This window comes from Callithrix jacchus, chromosome 1 (assembly GCF_049354715.1).
Source record: "Callithrix jacchus isolate 240 chromosome 1, calJac240_pri, whole genome shotgun sequence".
Taxonomy (NCBI): domain Eukaryota; kingdom Metazoa; phylum Chordata; class Mammalia; order Primates; family Cebidae; genus Callithrix; species Callithrix jacchus.
In genome coordinates, this window is record NC_133502.1 from 214381131 (window position 1) to 214406140 (window position 25010).

A 25010-nucleotide genomic window follows, 5' to 3' on the forward strand; every position below is an offset into this window, starting at 1 on the left:
CTTGCCCCCTGTGATGCGTGGTCCCTGATGGCTCAGGCATGTGTCCACGGGCACCAGGCAGACACAGCAGGGTGGGAAGTTTCAGATGCCCGCCAGGTGCGAAGTCTTCCAGCCCAAACCCTGACGAGCACCACTGCCCGTGTGCAAGGCAGGCGTCTCAAGCCTGGCTTCCCTCCACCCTCCCTGAGGCCATGACAGTCTCATCCACGGTGACCCTGCAGATGTGGGGCTGTGTAATCTTCTGATCTCTTTTGGCTGAATCATCTCACCTGGGCTGCACCAAAAAGACCTGTAGAGAGGGGTGTAGCAGGCCCCCAGGGGTTCCGCGGGGCAACACGGCCCATCTCCCCACCACGCTGTCTGCTGCAGGGCAGCCACAGCAGGAGTGCTGGGCAGTCCGTATGCCACCGACCCTTCCGTGCCAGGTCCTGGGCTGGAAAACTGATCTGGGGTGTGGAGTGCGGCCCTCACGTGAACAGGGTGTCTCCTGGGGCTGAGGCCTTGAGCCCTGGATGAATGCTGCCCATGTCACTGCAGGTCCAGCCCTGGCTGTCTGGGGGCCACCCACAGCAGGGAGGTTTCCAGGACTGCTCCCCGGGGGCCCCCTATGTGTCCCATTCAGGGAGGCTCAAAAGCAGAGGCTGTACCCCATGAAATGCTATCAAGCCCTCTGAGGAATCTGGCCTGAGCCCAGGAGCTGCTGTAGGGAGAGCTACCAGCTTTGTGATGGGGGGTGGCTTCTGAGCATTTTGGTATCTGGGGAATCGGGGGTTGATAAGCTCAAGGCACTCCGGAGGGTAACAGCAGCTCTTGCAGAGGGGCTACGTGCAGTCACTCAGGGCACAGGGCCGGATGCCGCAGACCCAGCTCTGCCCCATGGGGTCACGACACAGGAAGCAGAAAAGGCGTATGTTCTCTTTCCATCTCCCAGTCTCTGAGAAACCGTCCCCTCCTGCCCTCCACCTCAAGGGACTCTTGATGACACCCCCAGCTCAAGATGGAGTCACGCCGCAGCTGATCCCAGCCCGGAGGAGGCAGGACCCAGCGCCCTGGGAAACAACTTGGCTGCCGGCCAGGGTGTGGCCCCAGGGGTGACAGGGCTGTGCCTCCCAGAGAAAAGAAAGAGCCTAATCCCTGGGATTTGCCGTGAAAGCCAGGACAGGGCAATCACTCATCGTCGGGCAGGGACGGCCGCGCTGTTGTTTTTAGGTGGAATTTCTGAATCTCATTTGTAATGTGTACTGATCATGGGCCAAACTCTCTACATGGGCTGCAGGACACGGTCAGCAGCGCACAGTTAACCCCTTAAGAGTAATAATTTTAACGAAGTGATCTGGGCCCTGTGGCTGGGACACTGCATGGTCTCAGGCCTTGACTGAGGCCTTGCCTGGCCATGGGGAGAGGTACAGCTGGGTAGATACCTTCATTCACAAGCCCCTGTACTGGCTGCGTACGGTTGAGCAGGTCGTGCACTGCAAATAGACCAAGCGGTGGGTGAATGGTGCTCCCTAGGTTTTGCAGTGCACAACACATTCAACTGTACATAGCAGCCCTGCCACAAACCACTCCTCTCTCCCTCTGAGACATGAACCACACCAACTCCTAAACCACAAGCACTTTCAGCTGTGCGAACTCTGGCAGGATGGGGAGCTTCTTAAAAGCAGGATGTGTAGTTTGGATGTAGATTTATTCTCCAGTACCCAGTGCAGGGCCTGGCAGTACCCCACGTGCCCTGGGGGGGCATCAGTATCCCAGGATGTTCTTGCTGAATGAATAAGATAACAAGGATGATAGGACATGGGAAGGCCAGCCTCCGCTGTGAGATCTGCCTGTCAAATAGGTCCCAGGTAGCTGGAGCCACTTTGGGCTGAACGGTCCTGGCCCTGTCCCATGATCCTTGCTCTGGCCCGTTGTTCCCTGAGGAGGCTCTGGGCTCCCACCAGCCCGCCAGTTCCAAGCTGCTTCCTCCCAGCGGTTCATGTGTCCTCCACACTAGACCGCTCTTACGTTAAAATAGGCACAAACCTCGTCCTGACAACCCTGCAGGGCAAATATTCCTGTGGCCATTTTGCTGAGAAGAAAGCTGAGGCTCAGACAGGTCATGCCACCTGACTAAAGTCACACAGCTGGAAACAGAGAACAAAGCCGTAAGCCCAGAGCGGTTTGCCGCGGCCACGAAGACTCCATCACGCTCCGCCTGAAAGGGGCCATTTTTCAAATGGGAAACTTGAAATTGGGTGATAATCCTTATACACCCACAGATGGAATTTAAAATGCGATTTCAAAACACAGACCGTGGTCGTTCCCTTTAAGAGGGGGTGTGAGGGCGGCAGGAGCGTGTTGACACACTGGCCAAGCTCGGAGGCTCCCACGACTTAGCACAGACAGTGTGGGAAAGCGGCTGTCGAGTTTCCTCTCACGGAAAAGCTTGGGTGTTGTGCAGCTTCTCGTCCTGTGCTGCCTCAGCATGCGTTCTGAGTCTACGCTCAACTCTCGCACCAGAGCAGGGCTCAGTCCCCCTTGCTGCAGGTTCCAGTTCCCCACCTGCTCCCAGTTCCTCAAGGTGGTTGACCCAGATGTCCGCCTTACACCACCCCCCCCGGGGGCCCCCGCCTCATGGGACAGCTGGATACAACACAAAGACCCCCACACCTATGGGGACGAGCAGGTCTAGGCAGCAATGACTCCCTTCAGTCGCCGCATGACCTCAGGGAACTTCTGCCTGCTCCAGGACCCCCAAATAGAATTCCTCAAGGGAAACCTGCCTGGACAATGCCCTGGGCCCCAGCAAAGGCTTTGGTTCCACAGGTCTTTCTCTTTCTCTTTCTCTCTCTCTCTCTCTCATTCTGCAGGTGCTTCCCCTTCCCATTGGCCCTGTGAGGGGTGCTGCCCACCTCTCTGGGGACCTGTGAATAACAAACGGCTTCTGTTACTTCCTATGTTTATTGCGCTGTCTTCTCTGTGTCTCACCTGACTGGTACATCAAAACCTAGCTTCTGACCTGGCGTGGTGGCTCGCACCTGTAATCCCAGCACTTTGGGGGGCCAAGGCGGGCGGATCACAAGGTCAGGAGTTTGAGATCGGCTTGACCAGCATGGTGAAACCCCGTCTCTACTAAAAATACAAAAATTAGCCAGGCATGATGGCAGGTGCCTGTAATCCCAGCTACTCAGGAGGCTGAGGCAGGAGAATTGCTTGAACCCAGGAGGCGGAGGCTGCAGGGAGCTGAGCTTGTGCCATTACACTCCAGCGTGGGTGACAGAGTCAGACTTTGTCTCAAAAAACAAAGAACAAAACAAAACCCCAAGCTTCCTTCCTGATCACAGCTGGAATGTACAGTCGCTCTCGAGAGAGAGAGCGAGGCCAAATGAGGAAGAACTGACATTTACAGAACACTGAGGTTTCCGGTAGCATTACATCCTGCGCACCCACTGTGTGCCAGCCATGCCGAGCTTTCACACACTTCGTTTCATCGAATTACAGGAATGAGACGCAGAGGCTGCCACGAGGGCATTTCCTTCCTAAATGTGGTCAAGGTGACCGTGTCGAAGGTGAGCGGCTGGTCGTCCACCTTCGTTCAGGTGGACCTCACCGCTGCCACGCGGCGTGGCCGGCCCTGCCCCTGCCAGGAGCTGAGGACCCGAACCCTTCAGCTTCTCTGAGGAACCCTGCAGCAGCTGAACCCACAGAGCTGCCTGGGGGGCTGAGGGGCTTGGGGGGCAACAGAGAGCTGACTGACTTCAGGACTGCCTGGGAAGTGCAGTTCCAAGTCGCCGGCTGTGGGGCCCTGGAGCAGCACTTCCTTTTCCTTCTTCCATAAACGGCGATACCAGCCCCAGGCGGCCGTCCCACCAGGCTGCTCACGGACCTAACGGCATATGGCGCTTGCGAAGGGCCTCTGGGCACAGGATAGGTGAACGTACAGGGGAGGCACCAGGTGATTCCAACACAAAACTGCCAGCAAAGCCTCCCAATACTGTCCCTGGGCCCAGGGCAGGCTTGGGCTGGGGACACACGGTCTTGATACTACAGGACTGTCCTTTTTCCAAGCCAGAGGGTATAAAACATCTCAGAGACCGGCTGGGCATAGCGATTCATGCTTGTAATCCCCGCACTTTGGGAGACTGAGGAGGGCTGACAACAAGGTCATGAGTTTGAGACCAGCCTGTCCAATAAGGTGAAACGCTATTTCTACTAAAAAATACAAAAATTAGCTGGGCGTGGTGGTGCACACCTGTAGTCCTACCTACTCAGAAGGCTGAGGCAGGAGAACCCAGGAGGCTGAGGTTGCAGTGAGCCAAGATCATGACACTGCACTCCAGCCTGGGTGAGGGAGCAAGACTCTGCCTCAAAAAAAAAATTAAAAAATTAAAACTCTCAGAGATCAAATTATGTGGCTATGTACTCACTGCTCACATGCACCTACACACACACACACACTGTACACCCAGCCACACACGCACTCAATCAGAGCAGAGGGCTTGCCCAGAAACAAGCTTGCAGAGTGGATGAGGTCTGGATATCTTCTAAGATGGGTGGGTTGTCATGAAAACCCACTCCCAGCCGTGAAGGTCCTGCCCCAGCCCAGAAACACCCTCCCTAAGCTGCAGCCAACCCCAGCGTCTATCTTCAGGGGATGCAGCTTTGGCTGGGAGGAACTCCTGGAAAGGAGGCAGGTCTGGAGGGTCCCAGGGAGCAGCCTGGTGTGTCACCTGTGTGAGCAAGGATGAGTGGGCACTCGGCAGGTAAAGAGCCGCAGAGACCCTCAGGAGCCCGCCATGCTGCAGCATGGTGACATGGTGACATGTGAACCTCACCTTTCGGTTGCCTGGGTATACAGGGGGGTCCTTCCTCATCAAGGGGTGACCCAGGACCCAAGACCCCATGGCCAGAAGCACTGTGACTGCTTTAAAGGAGGCGCTTCACAACTTATCCTCTATGGCTGGGACTCAGGCGCAGCCACTGCTGACGTGTAGATATCAGCTGGTGTAGACCAGAAAAAATAACCAGGGCCTAACTTAGCACAGGCCATGGGGACAGGGAGTCCTGGAGCGGGGCTGTTCAGGTCTAAGCCCCAACTTGAACACTTCCTGGTTGGGAGACCCTAGAGACTTAGCTCCTCCGGCCTCAGTCTTCTTACCTGCTGAATGGGTACAACCTCAACTGCAACCTCAAACTGCAGGAGGCCCCATGGGTTAAATAAAGCAGCAGGATCTGGAAACTCCATTGGGAGCACAAAGCTCCTAGGGGACAGCATAGACCTCCCATGGCTCCCATGGCCCCAGGACAGCATCCACCGAGGCCTGGCCCTGCAGCCTCCTCCAGCCTCCCTGCACCCTGGATGCTCCAGGAGCCCCAGACCACATGCGGTGTCCTCCTCACCCGGCTTCCTGCCTCTCATCGTGTCATGGGCCAGCCATAGATGTGGCTGCGAGTTTGAGTGTCAACCTCCCTTGACTGTCCCATGGTCATATCCGTGTGACAGAAGGGGCTGGCCTACAAAAAACCATGAGGACGACTCCGTAGCTCCCGGCAACCCGGCAGGCCCAAGGGTCAGGAGGTCCACAGGCTGAATTCGCCTGTAGGCCAAAGAATGACTTCACCTGCAGGCTCGCCAGCTCCTCTAGGCTTTGGCAGGGTTTTAACAGAAATGTGGCCACAACCAAGCCTCATGGCGATTTCCCTCCCTGGAGAAACGGGGAGGGCCTTCTTGTGGGCCAGCCCCTCCTATCACGCAGACATGGCCATGGACCAGTCAAGGGAGGCTTCTTGGAAGCGGTCGCACACATGCTGTGTCTTGAGGCTGGGTGGAGTGAGCCAGACAAACAGCCGTGGCTGGGCTTAGCGTTAAAAGAAAGTGGTGATCGGGAGGCTGGAGGGGAAGTCAGAGGGGAGGTCTGAGGCTCAGACAGCAGCTGCAGCCCAGCGGCCCGGGGAGCCGGGGCGGCCCAGGTTACCTTTCCGTCTCATCTGCATGCTGATGATACACAGCTCGCCCCTGCTGCAGCCAGGGCTCTTCCATTTGTCATCACTCAGGAGATACTACCTGAAAGATCTCTCCCCAGAGCACCCCGGTCACAGCCTATGCAGCCCGCAGAGCTGAGAATGAATCCAGAGTCGGAGAAGGAGAGCTTTGTCGTGGCCTGAGAATCCCTCAGGCATTAATGGAGCATTTTTGCACAGGATGAAAACGCATTCTTCATTTTTCCTTGACAGCCGGTTAAAGAGGAATGAATGCAAGGGGGCTTTACAAAGACAACGGCGGGGCCCCGCTGCAGGCTCCATGATCCCCCCTAAGAATGAGGCTTTAAAGACTACATTAGAGGAAGCCCTGGCTTCTGCAGGTTCTTAGTGGACTCAGAGTATTTCTCCCTCTTCCTCCGGCACTTTGGGAGGACCAAACACGGCGAGCCCGGGGGGCTTCTGCGCTGATTGCTTTTCTGGGACACCCAAACTCACAGCAACTTTGCTCAAGGCGGCACCAGTCAACCCTGGGGTCCGGCTGGGGTGCGGGGAGTATGGTGTTTGGGGAAGACTGGGCCCCAGCTCCCAGTGGCACTGGCAAGTCTCCTACCCTCTCTGGCCCTCGCTCTCTCCTTTGTTAGAGGAGCTAATCCCAGCATGTCACAGGGTCCTGGCGACGGTGAAACCCTGGCTCTGGTCATCACAAGTGCTAAGTGTCACTCCCTCACATGCAAGGAGGCTCAACTTGGGCCTCGTCTCCTCCAGGAAGCCCTCCTGATTAGGTGCCCAGTGTCCACACAGGACATGGCCTAGAGCAGGCAGGTGTTCAGGGAGCACTGGCGTGAGTAGGTGGTGTTCCCTGCCGCGCACCGCAGATAGCACAGAGCTGCTGGGGCTTCCCCGGAAGGTCAGGAGCCTCCCACGCCCCCGCCGGGAGCAGCAGCCGCGGAAACTGCTTTCTTCCTCCCCACCTGCTATCAAGGGTTTCTGTCTAAGTCTCTGCTTGAAACCAGAACTGCTCTGCAGAAAACAAGTCTGGAAACCCCCCGGGCTCTGCGGTTTTCCAGTTGCGCAGTCTCAGGTGGTCATTTAACATCGCCTCCTCCGCCTGAGGGAGACAGTCATGACCCGTCGCTGGCAGTGTCTGAGGACTGGAGAATGCGGGGGTGAAGGTGCCTGGCGACAGCAAGGAGCCGGTGAGCGTTCAACCCCACGTTTCCAGGGCTGCTTCAGGCCTGGGCTGGAGTCCAGCGGCAGAACCGTCCATTACCTGGTGCTGGGATGGCTGACCCTGGCGGGGCGGGAAGCTCCCAGGTGTATGGATGTTATTTTGGACAGAAGAGGAGAAAGAAGGAAGAGGGGATATGAAAGCCCAGGGAAGATATCCCAGACAGAGAAATAGGATCAGCTACGGTAGGTATAGAGACAGCAGCCAGCCGGCAGCACAGCCTAGGTCCCAACATGCGGGCCTTGCCCTGGTCTCAGTCCTCCATCTGAGATGAATGGGCACCACGTCAACTCCAGGAGCCCAGCTGGGTGAGGCGTCCTGCACACAGACCGAGGCACAGACAAGGTGGGGGCCTCCCTGGCACATGGGGCTACAGGCGAGACGATTCCAAGGGCCAGGCTGGGTCCCTCCCCCACAAAGTCCCAGCCCAGAATTCCAAACACCAGGGCACCCGTGACCAACTGTGCTGGGGGAAGCTGCTGGGTCCTTGTGGCCTCATCCACATTCTGTTCCCAGAAGCCCGCTGCCAGGATGGCACCTGTGATCCTCCCTCACACCCTGGGACCCCATTCCATTGCCCACAGTGTCCCTGAGTCACTGTGAGAAGACTGGGAAACCCCCTCGCCCCTCTGGGCCTCAGTTTCCCTTCCTGCAGAAGAAGGAGTTTAAAGAGATAGTCTCTAGGAGCCTTCAGGCTCTGACATGCCAGGATTTTCTGCCCCAGTGGATGGGAAGCTGAGAAACAGACACTCCCAGTTGGTTCTGTCTGGAGCAGGTGCAGCCAGAGAAAGGCGCTGGTGGGCACTGGTTCTAGGTCCAGCAGCTGCCCAACCTCTTGGCTTGGGTCACCCCAGGAAGGATTTAGGTGGAAACTAAAGACACAAAACCTGCCAGGAGAATCCCCCCGAGAGCCTCCACAGGCCATTGAGAGCTGTTTCCACGCACACCCATTTCAGCACGGTATTTTGATGATCTGGTTATGGGGTGGTATCTCCCCACTGCCGAGGTGCAAAGCCCTCGGGGACTATGTAGCATTTATCCATCTCTGCATCTGCAAGGCTCAGCCCAGGCTCAGGCACAGGTAGGGGCTCAGGAAGAGTTAAGAAGCAGAAAGAATGAGGACGTGAATTGGAAGGGTCTAGGATTCCAAACTCCTATCCTTCCAAGACCTGGGAATCACCTGAGGGCTACGTCCCAGCCACACCTGCAGGCACAGGACTGACCCCTGGGGGATGGGGGGCAGCTGTGGGCCGGTGTCAGGGTGCACACCCCTCCCACCCACAGTGAGGGAAACTGAGGCCCAGAGTGGGGAGTGACTCAAGGGCAAGCGGCAAGTTTCACAACAGTCAGACAATCAAACCATGTGCCTTCCCCTTGGAATCACCGGAGGGCTAAGTGCCATTAATTGTAATTAACTAATTATTCCTGCTGCCAGCTAGTGCAGGAGGAGGCTGGGGTGAGGAGCCCCACAGTGACTCAGTCGTGTTTACAACATGCAAACCCATTTAAAAGCTTGTAAAGTTGCTATAAATGGCTCTTGGGCAACAGGGAATAACGATTCCCCTTCCCCAGCTGCCAGTTTCACCGTCGGGTTTGGGCGGTGAGGACTCAGCTTCCAAGGTCCAACAGCGCCCCCTGGAGGCCGTGCACCAAAACGCTCTGGGCAGCCCGCACTGCACGGTCACCGGTTCTGATTAGGACCTCCCGGAATCTGGCGCCTAAGGGACTGTGAAGCCCACTCCTCCCATTCACAATGGAGAAACTGAGGCCCAGGGGAAGGCAGGGACTGTCTGTCCATCGGTTGCTCAGCTGCTATGAAAGTGTTCAGAGTATAAATCCAAGTCCAAAATGGAAGATGCCACCGTTTTCATTTCCCATGAATGTCAATCTTTTAAAATGTGACACTTCAGGAGACAGAAGCAAGTGTGCGGAGTAGAGTGGGCCACGGTGTCTTTTCAGACGAGCAGGCTGTCATTAAAACCCGTTCCGAGCCACGGCGGGCTCTGCCCCAGCCTGTAAACAACTTCTCCGGCCTGCACCCACCAACAGGACTTCCACAGTCCCCTCATGCCCAAGTGCCCCTTCATGCTCCCCAAACCCTGATCTCCAGGGAGAAAGCACAGCGAGCTCCCCATTCAGACGGGCTGAGCACGCCGAGCAGCCCCGGTCCACTCAACTGACGCGTGGGGAGGGGCCAACCACCACTCAAGGCCACAGGCGAGTCCAGCTAGTTCCGAGGCTGACCGGAGCTCAGGTCCTCTGAGTCCTCCTTTGCTATCCCTCCCGCTGCACCCCGAGAATAAAACTCTTATTAGCGCCCACTGACCGTGGGACTGTGCCAGTCCCGGGATAAGTGCTTTACTTGGGTGGTATCATTTGAAATTCATGGTGTGAGAGGCAGGGCTCTACGGAACCCACCCGTTTTATAGGAAGGGAGACCGAGACCCAGAGGGGTCACCCCGAGAGCGGGTGGCAGAGCTAGGGTTGGATCCCAGGCCAGGCTCCCCGACTCTGGCTGCTCCTCCGGTGGAGACTGATTGGGGGCTGTGGTGGCTTTGGCGCTGGGCCCTGAAGGTTGAATGGGCTTGGATTTGGGGAGGGGACTCAGATGGGAGCTGGGCTGGGCCAGAGAGGGTTTGGGGGTAGAGAAGGAAGGGTGCCTGGGTAAAGCTGAAGTTCCCGGCCACTCACCCACGGTCATGCCGTCCATGTACCGCTTGATGATGTCGAAGGAATCCCTCAGGTTCCCTTCCGTTATGTCGAAGATGATGTTAGCCTGGCTGGCAGGGTGTGGTGGCGTGATGGCGCGGAGGAAGATGATCTCTGCGGAGGCATGGCACAGAAGGCTCAGCGCAGCCTGGCCCCGGCCCCAGCCCCAGGAACTCACCCTCGGGGAATGAAGACCTAACCCGGGGCCCTTTCATGAGGCAATATCAATGAAGCCAGAGTTCCCCGTGTGGGGAGAGGGAGGGGTCTGGACCTTCCTATATCGTAGCCTATCCCTTTTTATCAGTGGGGAAACTGAAGTCAGGAGAGCTTTCGGATCTTCCTGGGGTCGCAGAGCTCCTCAGAGGCGGGGCTGGTGAGAAGTCCTGTCACTGTGACTATGCATGAAGGTGGGGACAGGAGGAGGGAGGTGAGTGAGGGGACAGAGGGAGACAGCAGGAAGGCCAGAGGACTGGGCTCCTCTCCCATCTACAGTGCCTCAGGTCAGGGGGCCCACCGCTGAGGGTGGCCTGGGTTGTCTGGGGGCTGGGGACTGTGTCCATCTCCCAGGTCAGACAGTGAAGCAGGGCAGCCCTGGCTCTGGGCTGTCTTGGGGGGAGTCCTGTCTCTAGGCCTGTTTCCTCATCTGTAAGGTGAGGAAAGCAGGTGCTGGGGACCCACTAAAGGTCCTTTCAGCACTCAAGGTCAGGATCTGGATTTCCTGGGCCCGAGCTGCTAGCAGGTGTCCCGGCGGCACTCAGCTCCCTGAGATAACCACCACTCAGATCGGCACTGGCCGGAGAGGCCGCAAAACCAGCCCCCAGGGATTTGGGAAGGATTTCTATGTGGTTTGGTGAAACCCCATCATTTTGCAAAAGGCAAATACCAGTTAGTTATTTTCTCTGACCCAAGTCTGTGCTGCCCTGTGACAATTCAGCGTGGTTCTTTTTCAGGAGGAGCAAGCTTCGGGGGGCTGGGACTGGGGACCACTCCTTGGGCAACCACGTGCTGGAGGAGCCTCTCCTTCCCCCCACCCCTTCTGCATGTCTGTGTCATGGTGTACACACTGGTGTCCTCGCGGGTGGCTCAGTTGTACGCCTCCCCTGAGAGGGTGGGAGGACTCCTTCTCATCACCATGTCCCCAGAGCCTGACGCAGAGGGGCTCTGTCCACAGCTGCTGAATGAACTCATCATGGCAAGCTTCTCTGCAGGCGGGGGATGGAGACTCCCCAGAGGGCAGGGGTGGCTGGGGACCAGGCATGCGGGCAGCACAGGCCGAAAGCAAGGTGAACAGCACCATGCTGCATCCACAGCTCTCTGCCAGGCTTGGGAGCGCACAGCCCCGGCCCTGCTCCAGAGAAAGGGTGTAGTGATGGCAGGCTATACATGTCTATACTGCATGCCGGGAGCTTCCTAGAGAGCCGGCTGGGGTGCGGGAGCACTGAGTAGGTGACACCTGCGCCTCATGCTTCCATCCCAGCCCCTCCAGTTCACCTGGCCCTGGGTCCACGAAAGCCCGTTCCTAGCCATGGAGGGCTCCCAGGATGATGTTTCTAGACACAAAGCTTGTCCATTGCAACCTTCCGGTGGTCTCCCCAGAGCCTGGAGGTTGAAGCCCCAACTCCGATTCTAACCTCCTCTTATCCTTCCAGCCCACCTCTTGCCAAGCCTCTACCACTGCAACAGAAAACATCGGCCCAGTTCCTGAAATGCCCGCACTGCCCCACTACCTCCAGACCCTCTGGCCCTGTCCTGCTCCACTGGGCACCCTCCTCTCCCCTTCTCCCCTTTCACTTGAATACCTCACCCCTCAGGCCCCAGCCTGGCCATCACTTCCTCACAGAGGCCCTCCCTGATTCTCCGGCGCTGGTCACAGAATCAGCGCTTAATGGCTCTCTGCAGAATGACAGTTTCCCATAAGAAAAGATACCCTGAACGGAGAGCCGAGAATGGGCCACAGGCTGCTGTGCAGGGTGGGAGTGGGGGGGCACAGAGGCAAAGAACGCCCTGCATTTCACATCTTACAAGGAATGGCTCCTGCAAGCCAAGCCCTCAGCTGAAGCCGAAGGCCCCAGGAGACCCCGGGACCCCCACGCCCTTACACTCACCTTCGGGTCGGCTGAACTCGCGGAAGGTGGGCAGCGAGACGACCGTGTGGGAGATGGTGTGCACCGGGTCAAACATGCACGTGACATCGTTGGGACGGCAGGACTTGATGCAGCGGACCGTGTCTGTCTTCTCTTGGCGGAGCCTGTGGGGAACCACAGCATGCGAGGCTGACGGGGAGGCAGGGACAGCAGCTCCCACAGGGCCCGAGGTACAGGGAGGAGGAGCAGGTGGCCAGGCCAGGGGCCTCTGTCCCAGAGACGGCTCCGTCAGAGAACGACAGCGGTCTCTGCAGCCTGGCTGCTCTGTGGGGAGGCTTCATGGCCCTTCCTGCAAACTGAACTGGGACCTAAACGCCACAGACACCCTCCAGCTTCCACCTGCTCTGGCTGTGGGTAAGCACAGGTTGGAAATGTATCAGCGGCACGAACTGAGCATCAATATCTACAACTGTAAAACAGAGTCACAGGTTTGCTTGCCCAACAAATATGTTTTGAGTGCCAGCTGCTGGGGACACCAAAGTGAAGCAGGGACACATGGCCGCACCTTCTCAGAGCCCACAGTGAGGCTGGGCAGCAGGATAGTAAAGAAAGGAGCGGATAGTGCCAAGCTCGGTGCCCAGCACAGGGAAGTCGATTCCACATCACCACGCAACAGGGAGGCGGGAGAAGAGACTGTCCATCAGAGGTCTGGGTTCCAGCTGCTGTGCTAGACAGACTTTTTATTTTTTTACGATGGAGTCTCGCTCTGCCGCCCAGGCTGGAGTGCTGTGGGGCAGTGCTCACTGCAACCTCTGCCTCCCAGGTTCAAGTGATTCTCCTGCCTCAGCCTCTTGAGTAGCTGGAATTACAGGCATGCGCCATGACACCCGGCTAATTTTTGTATTTTTAGTAGACACGGGGTTTCACCATGTTGGCCAGGCTGGTCTCGAACTCCTGACCTCATGATCTGCCTGCCTTGGCCTCCCAAAGCACTGGGGTTACAGACATGAGCTACCGTGCCTGGTCACTAGACAGATTTTTAAATTTTAATTTACATTTTTCTTGGTGCTGTGACTTAGATTTTTAAAGCCTCTTGATCATAAAACACAGATACAAAACTACACAAAATGAAAGTATAGTTTAACGAGTTATTATAAGGCAAACGCCTTTATAATCACCACCCAGGTCAAGAAAGAGAACGTGGCCAGCTACCAGAGGCCCTGCATCTCCCAGGCAGACGTCAACCCTTCCATCCCAAAAGTAACCCTCAGCCTGAGTCCAACTGCAATCCTCTGCCTGGGTCTCTTTATAGTTTTTTTTTTGAGACGGAGTTTCGCTCTTGTTACCCAGGCTGGAGTGCAATGGCGCCATCTCGGCTCACCGCAACCTCCACCTCCTGGGTTCAGGCAATTCTCCTGCCTCAGCCTCCTGAGTAGCTGGAATTACAGGCACGCGCCACAATGCCCAGCTAATTTTTTGTATTTCTAGTAGAGACGGGGTTTCACCATGTTGACCAGGATGGTCTCGATCTCTTGACCTCGTGATCCACCTGCCTCGGCCTCCGAAAGTGCAGGGATTACAGGCTTGAGCCACCGCGCCGGCCGGGGGTCTCTTTATAATTTTGCCACATAAGTGTGCATCTCTAGACACGATCATTTAGACTCGTCCATGAACAAGTTTTTGCTCTGCCTTTTAAGCCCATTTTAAGCTACAGATTTCTTCTCCATTCCTTTCTTTCCTTTTTCTTTCTTTTCTTTTTTTTTTTTTTTTGAGACGGAGTTTCTCTCTTATTGCCCAGGCTGGAGGGCAATTGTGCAATCTTGGCTCACCACAACCTCTACCTCCTGGGTTCAAGCAGTTCTCCTGCCTCAGCCTCCCGAGTATCTGGAATTACAGGCACGTGCCACCGTGCCTAGATGATTTTTTGTATTTAGTAGAGACGGGGTTTCACCACGTTGGTTGGGCTGTTCTTGAACTCCTGACCTCAGGTGACCCACCCGCCTCGGCCTCCCGAAGTGCTGAGATTACAGGGGTGAGCCACCGTGCCCAGCCTCCTTTATTTTCCATATCTTTATCTATTAAAGAACCTGAAGCATTTGAGCTGCCGCGTTTCCTACAGTCTGGGCTTTGCTGATTCCATCCTCACGGTGCGGTTCAGTGTGTTCCTGTGTCCACTGGATTTCCTGACCATTGGCAGCTGGATGCAGAGGCCTGACCCCACGCAGGCCCAGCCCCTTTGGCAAGATGGTAGGTGGTAATGTGTCTTCAGTTAGGGGCACACAGTGACCGGCTGCCTCTCTGTGACGACAGCATCTATTGATGCTCAAGACCTAGCCCCACAGATTCCTCAAGGCTTGCAAAACGCTGATAGTCTGGTTCTACCATTCCATTTCCATATATTAGCTGGAATACTTCTGTAAAGAGATGCTTCCTTTCGTGTGCTATTGTTATTTAATCGCCAGAAAAGAGCAGGTCAATACTTAATTCTTTCCTTGACCTTTCTAGGAAAATAAACCAACTAGTTTCAGGATGGTAAACTAACTAGTGCTCTATCATTCTCCAAAGGATATTTTTGGGGAAAAGAAATTGATGTAAACTCATGATTGAAGCCAATCTCGTGAGGTTTGATCCGCTGCAATTACTATCCTTGGTTGAAACTCAAATGTTCCCATCTTTTGCCAGAGGGAAAATGAAGCTGGCTCTTGGGTCCTTTTGGCTCAGCCCCTCTAGTCTTTGAAGTCTTTCACAGCTTTTTATTTTTATTTTTTTTGAGACAGAGTCTTGCTCTGTTGCCCAGGCTAGAGTGCTGTGGTGCAAATTTGGCTCACTGCAACCTCCACCTCCTGGGTTCAAGCGATTCTCCTGCCTCAGCCTCCCAAGTAGCTGGGATTACAAGCGCCTGCCACCACGCCCAGCTAATTTTTGTATTTTCAGTAGAGACGGGATTTCATGTGTTGGCTCGGCTGGTCTTGAACTCCTGACCTCGTGATCTGCCCTCCTCGGCCTCCCAAAGTGCTGGGATTACAAGCGTGAGCCACTGCATCCAGCCGTCTTTCACAGCTTTCTTGCTATCTGATGTGACAAGATGATCCAGCCTCGTTTTCCACTTTTACTGCAATCAGCCATTACTCCAAGAAGTTCTGGATTTGTATTTCTGTGTTTGTTTTTTAGTGAGAAACGACTTATCAAGACAACAGTCTGGATACTAGGGAGGCTCAGTGCTACTGGGTTGGTCACTGTTTCTAGGCATCTTCAGTGGACATGCAAAAAATAATATACACCAAGAGTTCCTACTCATACCCAATTCAAAACAAGGACCACAGGGTTTTTAATTAATCTCTTCCGTATTACAAAGGAATATTCTTTCTTCCACATCAGAATCCTGGTCCTCAAGGACATAGAGTATTCCATCATTATCCCACATTACCTACACAGTAGTCCCAGGATAAGGATTCTAAAGTTACCGTGACTAACATAATTATCTAAAATAATTGATATGCTCTGCTCGTGATTTAAAAATGTGCTATGTCAACACTGTCTGAGCTATATGGTAATTCATACTGTACTCTTTTTCTTATAAGAGTCATTTAATTGTAGCTCAATAAGTGACTGTATGTTGTTTAATGCTTGCAGAGTTTGTGCTCTTGGTACATGAAAGTCAGTTTTGCTAGGTATAAAATTCTGGGCTTACCTTTCCTTGAGTGTCCTTAATTATTTTCTTTTAGCATAAAGTATTGCTGTCGAAGAGTCTGACGGAACATAGTTTTTTCTTTTACAAGTCACTTACTGTTTTTGTCTAAATGTTCATAGTTTATTTTTTCCTCCTTTTCTACCACCCAGGCTGGAGTGCCAAGCATGATCTCAGCTCACTGAAACCTCTGCCTCCCATGTTCAAGCAATTCTCCTGCCTCGGCCTCTTGAGTAGATGGGATTACAGACACACACCACCATGCCCAACTAATTTTTGTAGTTTTAGTAGAGATAGGGTTTCACCATGTTGGCCAAGCTGGTCTCGAACTCCTGACTTTGTGATCTGCCCACTTTGGCCTCCCAAAGTGCTGGGATTACACGTGTGAGCCACCATGCCCAGTCTTCCTCCTTTTCTTTAAAGTACAATAATTTCACAAAAAATGTGTCTTGGTGTCAGTTGTTCTTGTTGATATTCTCAGGTATGCTGTGTATTTTTTCAATGTGGAATTTCAAATCTCTTAATTTATGGGAAGTTCTCCTGAGACAATTTATAGTACTTGCCCCCTTGTTTTCCGCATCTTCTGCAAGGAGTCCTGTCACCTAAATGTCAAGTCGTCTCATAAATTTTGAATATTTGTCATTTTTTTCTTCAAGCCTTTCATCTTCCTTTCTTGATTTTTAGAACTTTTTGTTCTTTTCAACTTCTGTTTCTCTGTTTACAGTTTTGTGTTCCTTCTAGTTTAGTCTTTATGTCTGAAATTTTTAACTTTTTGTTTCTTTGGTCTATTACCTCATTTCTCAGTTTTTTCTAATTCTGATCTCCATTTTTCTTTTCTTTCTTTCTTTTTTTTTTGAGACAGAGTCTTGCTCTGTTACCCAGGCTGGAGGGCAGTGGTGCAATCTTGGCTCACTACAACCTCTGCCTCCGGGGTTCAAGCAATTCTCCTGCCTCAGCCTCCCAAGTAGCTGGGATTACAGGTGCCTGCCAACATACCCTGCTAATTTTTGTATTCTTAGTAGAGACAAGGTTTCACCATATTGGCCAGGTTGGGCTTGAACTCCTGATTTCAGGTGATCCACCTGCCACAGCCTCCCAAAGTGCTGGGATTCCAGGCATGAGCCACCGTGCCTGGCCCCATTTTTCTTCTATGTTTTGCTCATTTTCTTAACACTTTTGGTTTCTTTCAAGATAGAATATTAGAATTTTCATTTATTCTGGGCATGTCTTTCTGGTGTGCTTTCATTATGCAGAGGGATATCATTCTCTCTTTTTCTCTTTTTTGCTTATAATAACTGTGCATTTGTTTGCTAGTGCTGCTGTAATAAAATACCACAGACTGGGTGGCTTAACCAACGGGAATGGATTGTCTTATGGTTCTGGGTGCTGAAAGTCCAAGATCAAGGTGTTGGCAGTTTGGTTCCTTCTGAGCCCTCTCTCCTTGGCTTGTAAAAGTCTGACTTCTCACTGTGTCAGCACATGCTCTTCCCTCTGTGCATGTTCATGTCCTATGTCCTATCATCTGTTTTTGGAGACAGAGTCATGCTCTGTCACCCAGGCTGGAGTCCAGTGGTGGAATCTCAGGTCACTGCAACCTCCAATTCCCAGGGTCAAGTGATTCTCCTGCCTCAGCCTCCCAAGTAGCTGGGATTACAGACACATGCCCAGCTACTTTTTGTATTCTTAGTAGAGATGGGGTTTCACCACGTTGGCCAAGCTGGTCTTGAACTCTTGACCTCCTGATCTGCCTGCCTTGGCCTCTAAAATTACTGGGATTACAGGCATGAGCCACCACACCGGGCACCAATCTCTTCTTATAATGATTCCGGTTGAACTGGATTAGGGCCCATTCATATGCTCTCACTTTTACCTTAATTACCTCTTTAAAGCCCCCGTATGCAAATACAGCCATGCTCAGAGGTACTGGGCATGAGAAATTCAACATGTTAATTTGGGAGGGACAAAATTCAGGCCCTAACACTTTGTACAGGCTTCCCGGCTTGCTTTATGTCCTTCCAAGAAAGATGCGAAAGTTCCATCCACAGTACCTCAGAATGCGACCTTACCAGGAACCATGGTCGTTGCAGATAAAATTAGTTAAGATGAGGTCACACTGGAGTGGGGTAGGCCCATGACCCAAGATGACAAATATCCTTACAGGAGGGCTATGTGAGAACTAAGACACACAAGGTCATGTGGAGCAGAGACTGCAGTGATGTAGCTACAAGCCAATGACCCCCAACCACCAGGAGCTAGAACAAGTCATTCCCCTACGGAGGAGACGCTCCCTACGGAAGAGACGCTCCCTACAGGAGAGAGATGCTCCCTACGGAAGAGATGCTCCCTACAGGACAGAGACGCTCCCTACAGGACAGAGACGCTCCCTACGGAAGAGACGCTCCCTACGGAAGAGACGCTCCCTACAGGAGAGAGACGCTCCCTACAGGAGAGAGACTCTCACCACGGAAGAGACGCTCCCTATTGAAGAGACACTCCCTATGGAAGAGACACTCCCGTACGGAAGAGATGCTCCCTACGGAAGAGACGCTCACTACAGGAGAGAGACGCTCCCTATGGAAGAGACACTCCCTACAGAAGACACTCACCTGCAGAAGGAGCACTCCCTACAGGAGCGTCCCCTGCAGAAGGAGCATCCCCGGCACAAGGAGCACTCCCTGAAGGAGCATCCCCTGCAGAAGGAGCATCCCCTGTAGAAGGAGCATCCCCTGCAGAAGGAGCATCCCCTGTGGAAGGAGCATCCCCTGCAGAAGGAGCATCCCCTGTAGAAGGAGCACTCCCTGCAGAAGGAGCGTCCCCTGTAGAAGGAGCACTCCCTGCAGAAGGAGCGTCCCCTGTAGAAGGAGCACTCCCTGTAGAAGGAGCACTCCCTGCAGAAGGAGCATCCCCTGCAGAAGGAGCATCCCCTGCAGAAGGAGCATCCCCTGCAGAAGGAGCACTCCCTGCAGAAGGAGCATCCCCTGCAGAAGGAGCACTCCCTGCAGAAGGAGCATCCCCTGCAGAAGGAGCACTCCCTGCAGAAGGAGCATCCCCTGTAGTAGGAGCACTCCCTGCAGAAGGAGCATCCCCTGCAGAAGGAGCACTCCCTGCAGAAGGAGCATCCCCTGCAGAAGGAGCATCCCCTGTAGTAGGAGCACTCCCTGCAGAAGGAGCACTCTCTGCAGAAGGAGCACTCCCTGCAGGAGCATCCCCTGCAGAAGGAGCACTCCCTGCAGAAGGAGCATTCTCTGCAGAAGGAGCACTCTCTGAAGAAGGACCACTCCCTGCAGGAGCATCCCCCGCAGAAGGAGCACTCCCTGCAGAAGGAGCATCCCCTGTAGTAGGAGCACTCCCTGCAGAAGGAGCACTCTCTGCAGAAGGAGCACTCCCTGCAGGAGCATCCCCTGCAGAAAGAGCACTCCCTGCAGAAGGAGCATTCTCTGCAGAAGGAGCACTCTCTGAAGAAGGACCACTCCCTGCAGGAGCATCCCCTGCAGAAGGAGCACTCCCTGCAGAAGGAGCATCCCCTGCAGAAGGAGCATCCCCTGTAGTAGGAGCACTCCCTGCAGAAGGAGCACTCTCTGCAGAAGGAGCACTCCCTGCAGGAGCATCCCCCGCAGAAGGAGCACTCCCTGCAGAAGGAGCATCCCCTGTAGTAGGAGCACTCCCTGCAGAAGGAGCATCCCCTGCAGAAGGAGCACTCCCTGCAGAAGGAGCATCCCCTGCAGAAGGAGCATCCCCTGTAGTAGGAGCACTCCCTGCAGAAGGAGCACTCTCTGCAGAAGGAGCACTCCCTGCAGGAGCATCCCCCGCAGAAGGAGCACTCCCTGCAGAAGGAGCATCCCCTGTAGTAGAAGCACTCCCTGCAGAAGGAGCACTCTCTGCAGAAGGAGCACTCCCTGCAGAAGCATCCCCTGCAGAAGGAGCACTCCCTGCAGAAGGAGCATCCCCAGGAGGTTTCAGAGGAAGCACAGGGCCACTGACACCTTTATTTTGGACTTCTGGCCTCCAGAACCATGTAATGATACATTTCTATTCCTTTACACCACCCGGTCTATGGTACTTTGTTACAGAAACTAAGTCGTGCAATTTGACCTGGATGCTTTTGGGTACATTATCCTTAGAGAAAATAGCTTTCCTGCAATTTGAGAGTCTATTTCACGGTTGTCTCCTTGACTTTGCAGAGCTCACGTCCTGACTTTCTTCCACATGTACCTGGACCTCTTCTTCTGGTCTCTATGGTCTCTTTCCTACACAATCTTCTATTTCATTTCCAGCAGTCTCTCCCTTGTGTGAGACCCTGACCTCAGCGGGAGCTGTGGCGGCTCAGTTTCAAAGCTCCCAAGACCAAGCCTGCTCTGGCCCCTGCACCTCCCATGTGCTCTGTGCACACCTGGCCCCTGGAGAGAGCAAAATGCCTCCCAGCTTCAGGTGCTGTTCACCAAAGCGCCCACTGCACTTTCTGGGTATACCTGTTGATTATTTTGCAGTTCTGCCCCTGTTTCCCACTGCTTTTCCCAGCACAGATGCCAAAGTCACACAGGTGGGTCTAAACTGCACACAACCATCCCTTGTTTAGCTGTAAATGTTTTCCATGGAGTTCTATTTTCCTATCTAGTTGTCTGGGTGTTTTTTGGTTGAGATCCAGAGGGCTTCAGAAATGATGCATCTGAATCTTCCCAGAGTCTCTATGCTACACCTTTTGCATATCTTTTTTTCTTTTTGAGATGGAGTCTTGTTCTATCGCTCAGTCTGGAGTTCAGTGATGCAATCTTGACTCACTGCAACCTTCGTCTGCCAGGTTCAAGCGATTCTCCTGCTCAGCCTCCTGAGTAGCTGAGATTACAAGTGCGTGCCACCACGCCTAGCTTATTTTTGTATATTTAGTAAAGATGGGGTTTCCTCATGTTGGCCAGGCTGGCCTTGCACTCCCAACCTTCAGTGATCTGCCTGCCTTGGCTTCTCAAAGTGCTGGGGTTAGAGGCATGAGCCACCACACCTAGCCCATTCTGCATATCTGATTTCATTCCAGCCTCACAGCCCTTTCGCCCTGAGCTCACTGCCTCCTCCTTTAGCTACCAAGAGATCCTCTTCTGGGTTTGGGAATTGCAGCGTGGGCCCTGTGAGATGGGGCTGGAGCAAAATCTCACTCATCCAGCGATGCTGCCTGTCCCCAGCATTTGCTGCAGGGCAGGACGGGGATCCAGCACAGATCCCAGCCCGGGCTGCCTGCATTTGAGTCCCAGCCCCAGTGGAAACCACCGTGGAACTCTGGGCAAGTTCCTTCACCTCTCTCTCTCCTTTTTTTTTTTTTTCAAGATGGAGTTTCACTCTTGTTGCCCAGGCTGGAGTTGAATGGTGTGATCTCAGCTCACCACAACCTCCGCCCCCCAGGTTCAAGCAATTCTCCTGCCTCAGCCTCCTGAGTAGCTGGGATTACAAGCATGCGCCACCATGTGTGGCTAATTTTGTATTTCTAGTGGAGACGGGGTTTCTCCATGTTGGTCAGGCCGGTCTGAAACTCCTGACCTCAGGTGATCCACCTGCCTCAGTCTTCCAAAGTGCTGGGATTACAGGGGTGAGCCACCACGCCTGGCATTTCTTCACCTCTGTGCCTCCCTGTCCTCATTGTGGAATGGGGATATTAACAGAGCTTGCCTCACTAGGCTGCAGTGAGGGGTCAGCGAGTTACATGCCTGCAGCAGCACGTGTCTTAGGGTCAGCACTCGACATGTTACCTGATCGAGTTGTTCTTATTACAACAAAAATCACCCTTATTGCTGTCTGTTCTCCTTGGAAGCTTGAGTTACGAGTGACACAGCCAGGAAAGCACAGGTCTAGCACTCAAGAGTGGTGTCAGCTCCACATATGACCTTGGAGCCATCCAAAGTCTGAATCTTCATTCCCATTTCAATGAAGAACCACACAAACACCAAGTTACCTTCCAGTGAATGAAGAAACCAACACTCACACATACGGGTGCCTACTCTGTATCAGGGGCTGCCTGGGGCATTATTTCATGCCCTCTTCAATATCAATCATGAGGTGAGCCTTGAGGCTCTGAGAGGGTCACAGAACTAGTAAACGGCAAGAAGGAAATTCAGCCTCCTGCTCTTGTTTTGCTTTTTCTGCACAGTCTACTCTCAGCAGCAGGATCTGGGAACACGGCTAAGGAGACCCGCGGAGCTGCGGGGTGGGGTGAGCATTCAGGTACGCACACACAAAAACCGCAGTGCGGTCCCAAAATGCAGCGGGGCCCCTGGGGAGGCAGGGATTACCACAAACAAGGGAGAGTTCCTTGGTACAGATGCTGCAGAGGACCTTCTGGCAAGCTGTGGAAGGTCACTAGGCAGCCTCACGAGCCCGAGAGGTTCCCCCACCTCTTCACTGTCCTATGCACATGGAGGCAAAGGTGTTCCTTCTGCCCGAGTCCTCTGGCCCATGAAAAACAGATGCCTGGATAGGACCGGAATCCCTGCTGTGGCTTCACAGAAGAGACATTATTTGTTTATTTATTTAGAGACAGATTCTCACTCTTGTTGCCCAGGCTGGAGTGCAATGGCGTGATCTCAGCTCACTGCAACCTCTGCCTCCCGGGTTCCAGCAATTCTTCTCCTCCACCTCACGAGTAACTGAGATTACAGGCACCCGCCACCACACCCAGCTAATTTTTGTATTTTTAGTAGAGACCGGGTTTCTCCATGTTGGCCAAGCTGATCTCAAACTGCTGACCTCAGGTGATCTGCCCGCCTTGGTCTCCCAAAGTGCTGGGATTACAGGTGTGAGCCACCAAGCCTGGCTGAGGAGATGATATTTGAACTAAGCCTTAAAAATGCTAGCCATCCATCTATCCATCTATCTGTCCATCCATCCATCCATCCGTCCATCCATTCGTCCGTCCGTTCGTCCCTCCATCCATCCATCTGTCCGTCCATCCATCCGTCCATCCGTCCGTCCGTCCATCCATCCATCCGTCCGTCCATCCATCCGTCCTTCCATCCGTCCGTCCATCCATCCGTCCATCCGTCTGCCCATCCATCCATCCGTCTGTCCGTCCGTCCATCCATCCATCTGTCCATCCATCCGTCCTTCCATCCGTCCATCCATCCATCCATCCGTCTGTCCATCCATCCGTCCATCCATCCGTCTGTCCATCCATCCGTCCTTCCATCCATCCATCCGTCCGTCCGTCCGTCCATCCATCCATCCATCCGTCCGTCCATCCATCCGTCCTTCCATCCGTCCATCCATCCATCCGTCCGTCCGTCCATCCATCCATCCATCCATCCGTCCGTCCATCCATCCGTCCGTCCGTCCGTCCATCCATCCGTCTGTCCGTCCGTCTGTTCATCCATCCATCCATCCGTCTGTTCATCCATCCGTCCTTCCATCCGTCCATCCATCATCCGTCCATCCGTCCATCCATCCATCCATCCGTCCATCCGTCCATCCGTCCATCCATCCATCCGTCCATCATCCGTCCATCCGTCCGTCCATCCGTCCGTCCATCCGTCCATCCATCCGTCCATCCGTCCGTCCGTCCATCCGTCCATCCGTCCGTCCATCCATCATCCGTCCGTCCATCCGTCCGTCCGTCCGTCCGTCCATCCGTCTGTGCATCCATCATCCGTCCATCCATCATCCGTCCGTCCATCATCCGTCCGTCCATCCGTCCATCCATCCGTCCTTCCATCCGTCCATCCATCCGTCCATCCATCCGTCCATCCATCTGTCCATCCATCCATCATCCGTCCATCCATCCATCCTTCCATCCATCATCCATCCATCCATCCGTCCATCCATCCATTCATCATCCGTCCATCCATCCGTCCTTCCATCCATCATCCATCCATCCCTCCATCCATCCGTCCATCCATCCATCGTCTGTCCATCCATCATCCATCCATCCATCCATCCCTCCGTCCATCATCCGTCCATCCGTCCATCCCTCCATCCATCTGTCCCTCCATCCCTCCATCCGTCATCTGTCCATCCGTCCATCCGTCCCTCCATCATCCATCCATCCATCCCTCCGTCCGTCCATCCGTCGTCCGTCCATCCGCCCATCCGTCCGTCCATCCCTCCATCCATCGTCTGTCCATCCGCCCATCCGTCCGTCCATCCCTCCATCCGTCGTCTGTCCATCCGCCCATCCGTCCGTCCATCCCTCCATCCGTCGTCTGTCCATCCGCCCATCCGTCCATCCCTCCATCCGTTGTCTGTCCATCCGTCCATCCATCCGTCCATCCCTCCATCCATCCGTCCATCCATCCATCGTCTGTCCATCCATCATCCATCCATCCACCCATCCCTCCGTCCATCATCCGTCCATCCGTCCATCCCTCCATCCATCCGTCCCTCCATCCCTCCATCCGTCATCTGTCCATCCGTCCATCCGTCCCTCCATCATCCATCCATCCATCCCTCCGTCCGTCCATCCGTCGTCTGTCCATCCGCCCATCCGTCCGTCCATCCGTCCATCCCTCCATCCGTCGTCTGTCCATCCGCCCATCTGTCCGTCCATCCGTCCATCCCTCCATCCGTTGTCTGTCCATCCGCCCATCCGTCCGTCCATCCGTCCATCCCTCCATCCGTCGTCTGTCCATCCGCCCACCCGTCCATCCCTCCATCCGTCGTCTGTCCATCCGTCCATCCATCCGTCCATCCCTCCATCCGTCGTCTGTCCATCCGTCCATCCGTCCCTCCATCATCCATCCATCCATCCATCCATCCGTCCCTCCATCATCCATCCATCCATCCATCCATCCATCCGTCCGTCCGTCCCTCCATCCGTCGTCTGTCCATCCGCCCACACATTAATTCAGATGTTTACTCAGCAACTTCTTCAGGCCAAACCCTGCAAAGTTGCAACGAATACAGAAATTAACCAGACTTGATCCCTGCCTTCAAAGAGCCCATCCAGTGGAGGCAAAAAGCAGCCACAACACAGTGGGGTAAGTGCTCTGACGGAGGAGCCCAGGGCCAGGGAAGCTCAGACTAACTGCCCTGAGGAGGTGGCTTCTGAGCCAAGTCTGCAAGGAGAATGGCAGTTTGCAGGGGGACAGCATGGCACATGCCAAGGCCACAAGAAGGCAGGTTCAGGGAAGAGCAAGCCACCCCCTGGGGCCAGAGCACAAGCACAGGGAGGAGCTGGAGCAGGGCAGGTGCAGCTCAGAGGGTGGGAGAGGCTAGATCAGGCCAGATCCCCAGTGCCAGTCCAAGGAGGCTCTGCTTCATCTGCTAGGGAAAGACAACCATGGAAGGTTCTAAGGAAAATGAGACCATCGTAACCAGACTGGTCCTTCAGAGAGGCTCGTGGGCTACAGTCTGGAGAAGCCAC

General features: G+C 54.3%; 1 protein-coding gene across 1 annotated transcript in view; it reads right to left on the reverse strand.

Moving 5' to 3' along the window:
• The window catches only part of FBLN1 (fibulin 1), a 93925-nt gene that overhangs the window by 13186 nt on the left and 55729 nt on the right, over nt 1-25010 (reverse strand). Inside the window, exons 15-16 of the mRNA XM_035273355.3 lie at nt 12007-12149; nt 9884-10015 (exon numbers count right to left, since the gene is read on the reverse strand). Coding sequence (XP_035129246.2) covers nt 9884-10015; nt 12007-12149 — 275 coding nt within the window. The remainder of the gene's footprint in view (nt 1-9883; nt 10016-12006; nt 12150-25010) is intronic.